The following is a 6,735-nucleotide window of genomic DNA, read 5'->3' as shown; positions in this document are numbered from 1 at the left end:
TGGTCTCCAGTACCTAACATCAGTGGAAGTGAGGGAATCATTTCCAAAATAATGGGGCCACTGCAAGTCAGGCTCTACAGTGTGACTTGGACATGTACACCTCTCATAACTAGCCACAGGCTCTGTTCCCAAGGCATTGTCAGCACAAGAGAGCAAAGGTCAGCCTTGTGAGATTCAGCATGAACATCACATCTTGTGTTTGTGTTTTCTCCCAGTGCACATCATGTTTTTTTGTCTTTCTCTTTTTTTTTTAAAGTCAGTTTTTTTGTATATACCCCTGGTTTCCCCATAATTCAAAATTTAGACCAGGATGCCTTTTGCCTAATGTAAGTCCTCCTACCCGTACTTCCTGAGTGCTGTGATTATTTTTGCTTTTGACTTTTTATTTAATTTGTGTGCATTATATTTATATCAGTTCCTGTCTTCTCTCTCCATCCCAACCCATTCCTCTCCATGTTGTCTCAAATCTACAGTCCATTTTATAATTAATATTGTTACATATGTGACAATATACAAATATATACATATATTTTATATATTGTTGTATGTCACACTAATATTAATATTGTAAGCAATAAATAATATAAACACATGCATTTATTATTTGAAGACATAAATACAGCCTTATATGTCCATTTAGTGTTGCTTAAATGTGTATGGTTTTAGGACTGAGCGATTTGCCTGCAGAAGACTAAATCTCCCTCTTGTAACAACCACTGTCTACAGTAGTTCATCTAGGAGTATGGCCTTGTGAGATTTCACCATTCATGTTATATGAATTGGTGTTGTCATTCAAGTTTAAGTCTCCTTTGGGCTTCCTTTCTCCTGGATTCTGTAAAGCATTGCAACAGCCTAGTACTATATGTGAGTAGAATTGAGAGTGTTCAAACACCAGAGAAAGGCAGCCATCCTTTACTTCACAGTATATATAAGGTGACCAGAGGTGAGGAATACAGTGAGTGCTTAGAACACTGACGTCATTATAATGTGTGAGATAAGTGTAGAAGGAGCTGCGGGACTATTCCCGCAGCCCCGGAAGGCTCTCGGCCACCGGCTAGCTTTACCCAAAATAATTACAGGAAAGCTGTATTCTTTTAAACACTGCTTGGCCCATTAACTCTAGCCTCTTACTGGCTAACTCTCACATCTTGATTAACCCATTTCTAATAATCTGTGTAGCACCCCGAGGTGGTGGCTTATCTGGAAAGATTCTAGCCTACATTCATCTCAGGTCGAAGAATCATGGCGTCTCCCCCACTTCCTTCTTCCTCCCAGGATTCTTTTCTGTTTATTCCGCCTACCAAATTTTCTGTCATATCAAAGGGCCAAGGCAGTTTCTTTATTAACCAATGAAAGTAACACATAGACAGATGACCCTCTTCCATTAGACAAGGAGGGGAAAGAATTGCTGAAAGCCTGAGTGTCCTCAACATGCTCAAAGTGCTCATAGTACATTATTTTCCTGATTTAGGTATCTCAGTGACCTGTTCTACTACTAAGAGTCTGTCCTGCTGTCCCTGACGCCAGCCATCATGCCAAGGGGACAGAAGAGTAAGGCGCGTGCTCGAGAGAAAAGGCTCCAGGGGCTCAAGGATGCTCAAGCAAAGGAGGCAGAGAAAACAGAGTCACCTGCTGGCTCTGATCAAGCTTCAGGAGATGCTAAGCCAAGCACTTCCACTGCTGACTTCCCACAGCAGTGCTCAGCACCCAGCAGCACTGCCAGCCAGGGAGTGACCCCCGGAAGGTCTGATAAGGGTGACCAGGGCCAAGGGGATGGAAATGAGCGTTCCTCCGGGGCTCTACTTTCCACTAGAAGCATGCAGATGGATCTTATGACAAGGAAGACGGGAATGCTCATGGAGTACATGCTCTACAAATACAAAGTGCAGCAGTCCATGAAGAGGGGAGAGATGCTCAAAGTTATCAACAAAAGGTTCAAGGAACATTTCCCCGAGATCCTCAAGAAAGCCTCCTACCGATTGGATGTGGTGTTTGGCCTTGAGCTGAAAGAAGTCCTGCCACATGGTCAAGCATATGAGCTTGTGAGTAAGCTAGATTTCGAGGATGATGGAAGTAGGAGCAATGAGCTAGATGTTCCTACCAGGGGCATTCTGATTGCTCTCCTAAGTGTGATCTACCTAAATAACTACTGTGCTGCCGAGGAGGATGTCTGGTATTTCCTGAATGCATTAGGGGTCTATGATGCGATCATACACGTCTTCTTTGGGGATATTAGGAAGGTCATCACTGAGCAGTTAGTGCAGGAAGAATACATAGAATACCGTCAGGTTCCTAACAGTGATCCTCCGTCCTATGAGTTCCTGTGGGGCCCGAGAGCCTATGCTGAAGCAACCGAGATTAAGGTGATGGACTTTTTAGCCAAGGTCAGTAAAGCCTTGCCTGGGGTTTGCTTATATCGTTCTGAGCAGGATTTGATTGAAGAGGAAGAAGAGGTCCAGGCTGCAGCTGCAGCCAAGTCTGGCACTAAAGGCAAGGCCAAGGGACGTACTATGACCAAGTTAAGTCGTCCTACTCACAAGTGAGGTATAAGGTAGCCTCTGCTTTATGATTGAAAAGGTCTGTTCACCTTTTTCAAATAAGCTGTTGATAATCTTTTAGAGGACTTTTAGCAAAGTTTTAACTTGGGGTTAAATGTACACAGATTAATTTTGTAGCCAGTTTCTTCACTGCTGTTTACCATGTTGGGAGCTCAAATTTTTTTGGATTGATTTGAAATACAGTTTACAATTTGAAATGTTCTAAGGATTTGATGATGTTCATATGATACTATGGAATTAGATTAAGAAGTTGGTGTGAAATATGAAAGAAAAATTTTCAAAAGTGTTAGGCTTTTCAGTGAAGTTTTTTTTTAGTCCTTATTTTCTTGGCATTGGTGTAGGTATACATACTGACTTTTGTTTCTAATATTAAAATATGTGTGAGAAATTAGCTGAGAAAGAGATTTCTTGTATTAAAGGTTCATGCTTTAACCAAACATACACTGAATATCTATTCTTGTAAAGTTGTTACCTTGTGTACTGGGCATGTTCGATAAAAGAAGCAAGAGGTCTGAAATATGCAATGATAGATTCTCTAAGAAACTTTCATTATTGGAGAGAATGGAATAAGATCTCTACTTCCTAAAGAAACAATAAAAGCTGTGATGTCTTCTTCAACAAAAATATATTTTTTATATCCATTACTAGTTATTCAGGTATGAAGTCTTGTTTTCCCTTCTTATTCATGGCCTGGCATACAACACTTTTTGTAAAATATTTTAGGGAATACGTTAAGAGAAATAAGGATAATCATGAATTATATTAAAATGCTCACATTAATAAATGACACTTTCTGATAAGTCAGTATAAGAACTATTTAAGCACAGATTCTCTGTACCGTACAGATGTATCCCCATTATATGAGAAAGTACTTGTCAAAATCACTTCTCAGTGGTTAGCAAGACTTACAAATCTACCTGTTCCCGTATATACATGGCAAGTAGGTGAAAGAATTTAGATTAAGCATGAGATTTAGAGACAACACTTCTGCATTCCTCTTATGTTTAAGCACAATGTGACTCTTATATCAGTATTATTTTAAATATTATTAAATGTGTCTTAATTGCTTGCACTACCTCCAGCTCTAGGAGATCTATGTCCTTTTCTGGCCTTTTCAAGCACCTACAGACACAAGGCATGGACGTATACCCACACAAATCCCAAGGGATTTCAGAGCCCCTTGTGCTGAGGGATAAAGTTCTTCTACCCACTAAAGATTTGATACTTGCAATAGTTCAACAAAATGCTCATTGGTCAATAGCCAGGGGGAAGTATAGGCAGGGTGAGCAAACAAGAATTATTCTGAGAAGAGAAAAGGCCCCATCTGCATTTCCAGTCAGATGGAGAGGAAGCATGATAAAATACTGCATTGGAAAAGGTACCAAGCCATGTGGCTTAACATAGATTAAAATTATGGGTTAATTTAAGGTATAAAAGCTAATTAGAAATAAGACTGAGCTAATGAGGCCAAACAGTTTATAACTGATATAAGCTTATGTGTTTTGTTGGGACTGAGCAGCTATAGGAACTGGTAAGAGAAAAACTACTGTCTATGAAAGGTAGCCTTAAGCATGCAGGGCTAGGGGCAAGACGCAGGTCTGTTGGATCCACAATAAACTTCAGGAAGAACATGGGAACGCCTGTGCAGGCCTGAGGTGTGGCATAAAGGATGGGCTCCTAAGGAGAGGAAGCTAAGCCAACTCAGATGGGACTTGGAAATCCTAGTATTTCCTCTGAATTTCTAGACCTGGAATTTCAGTCCAAGCTCTGGCCTGGGCTGGTTGCTAAAAAGTCTCAGGCAAATGTGTTGTTCGTCAATTCATGCCCCAAAAGTTTTTTTTAATTAATAAAGCATGTATAATTAAAGCTCAGATGGAGAAATTAGGGTTCAACTTGAACACCCAAAAGCAAAGCAGTCATCCACTGGCTCTTAACCTTGACCTCAGTCTGAAATGGCAATCCTGCCTCTAGGAATCTCAGAATGAGATGTAACTGAGAGCTGTCTCCCCATTCTATAATCCTCTTTAGTTCTGGGATGTAAGATGTGCACCAGTGGGATTAAAGTCATGCACCACTCAGTTCCTATGACAGCAAGAGTGGGATTAAAGTGTTATTGTGGCCTGGTCTGCAAGACTGGCCAGTGAGACCCTTTTAATCTCTGAACTTCAGAAACGCTTAATTTATTAAAATACAAATGAAATGCTGCTACACCCAGGAGCAGCTTTCTCAGGTCAGGTAAGAAAGGAGTGGTAAGGTCTGATAAGAAGATAATAATAAACTGAGTGAGGATCATGCAAGACAGAAATGCTCAGAAAAGGCACATTCTGGACCTAAATGTAAATACAGGTGAAAAGTAATCTAAGAAAAACCCTCATCTCTCAAGCTCGGAGAGGCCATGAGAACTGTCAGGTTGAACTTATTCTTCTATGTAGAAGAAGTTCATCTTAGTGGTATGATCTTGGATTGATAGGAATCAGCTCAATTTAGTAGACTGTCTATGTGTCTGTACGTGTGCGTGTTTGTGTGGTGTATGTTGTGTGTGCTTGGTGTGTGTGTGTATAACACTACCTTATTGAACAGAGTGTGTTTGTGTGTGTCTGTGCATAAAACTGCCTAACTGAACAGAGGGTGTTTGTGAATGTATATATTGCCTAACTGAACAGCGTGTGTGTATGTGTATATGTGTGTGCATGATCACGCCTGTAGTACTGCCTAACAAGAGTCAACAAGTGTAAATGACAAGTCTCAAGTGTCAAGTGTAAATGAGGGGAATATTAGAAAGAATTGTGAGAGTCATAAATGTGGTAATAGTGAATCATATTCACTTCAGTCTGGGACATCACAAGCCCTTGAGGAAGACCGGAAACGTGTTCTGTTTCAGGTTCTCAGGTTCTATTTTATACCAGAAACCTTAAAACTCCCCACCCACATACTTCTTTCACTATAACTCACCCTGGGAACTCTTGGCAGGTGAACTACAACAAGGCAAATTTCACTTCTAACTAGAGAGTGTCTTAGATTTGAGGCTGTTGGAATGACACCAAAGGTCTCAGATAAAGTCAGGGTATAGAAGCGTATTATTAGAAATCATTTCACTGTTTTTTGTTTCAGTCATGTTTCATTCTTCCACAGGTCTCTGGGCTGTCCAGTTGCCGGTTCCTAGCCATAGTGTGTGCCTCTCATAATGTGTGCCTCATGCTAAACCAAAGAGTAGTTGGCCACCATTGCCCGAGCACAACTTGCAGACAGGATAGAGTGTAGGTCTGGGTTTTGTGTCTGGGTTGATGGCCAGGTTTCTATTTCTGGAGCCTGCAGAGTAAAGTATCATGCCATTTTCATGTCCAGAATTATCAGAGAGGATTCCTTTGGCACCAGATGGGAGCAGGTTCAGAGTCCCACAGCCATATATTTGCAGAGAGACTAATTTGGAGGTCTTCATACAGTTTCACCCCTAAGAGACTGGGGAACTCCAGGGATTAGAGGAAAGATTATAGCATTCAAAGAGAATGGAGGACAACAGGAGAACATGACCCAGCAAATCAGCTAAGCAGGGCCAACAGAGACTGGAGTAGCAAGCACAGAATCTGTATAGATATGTGTGAGGTCCTTTGCATATATGTAATGACTGTTTGCTTGATGGTATTGTATCCTGTTTGGTTCTATTTGGCTGTCATCCTTTGGAATCCTTCTATTTTCTGAAGAGGAAACAGAGGGGAGTGGATCTGTGGGAGAATGGAGGAGATAGCTGGGAGGAGTGAAGGGAAGGAAAACTGTAGTCAGTATGTATTGTATGAAAGAAGAATATTTTCAACAAATGAAAGTTAGAGAAAGGGGGGGGGTCCCTAAAACAATTGTGCCAGAATTTTCTTCCAAGGAAAAAAAATTGAAGAACATAAATGACCAAACAAATTCATATACAAATCCCTTATAAGCACAAACAAGAATGGAGATATGATAAGACACTTCATATGAAAAGAAAAAGAGAAGCTTGCCATATTATGTCAGGGGTTGGGTTGTTAAATAGAAAGTGTGAACATGTATCTCATATTGGTGAGTGACACACCAAATCCTCTCTGTTGTTAGCTTCTGTGCCACAAGGTAATGTCAGGCAGAGATCTCTGTCAGTTTCCACTTTTGGTGAACTGCACAGTTCAAGGCTTGGCTCTAGGCTTGCGTC

At 40.8% G+C, this 6,735-nt stretch overlaps 1 protein-coding gene across 1 annotated transcript; it reads left to right on the top strand.

Annotated features, from left to right (window-relative positions):
• The first annotated feature begins 1,532 nt into the window (after window positions 1-1,532).
• On the top strand, window positions 1,533-2,543 carry LOC130868384 (melanoma-associated antigen B4-like). Its single transcript, XM_057760624.1, has one exon. It carries the CDS (start codon window positions 1,533-1,535, stop codon window positions 2,541-2,543), a length of 1,011 nt encoding a protein of 336 aa, XP_057616607.1.
• Window positions 2,544-6,735: the final 4,192 nt, after the last annotated feature.

This window comes from Chionomys nivalis, chromosome X (assembly GCF_950005125.1).
Source record: "Chionomys nivalis chromosome X, mChiNiv1.1, whole genome shotgun sequence".
NCBI classification, from domain to species: Eukaryota; Metazoa; Chordata; class Mammalia; order Rodentia; family Cricetidae; genus Chionomys; species Chionomys nivalis.
This window is presented reverse-complemented; position numbering and strand designations above follow the sequence as displayed.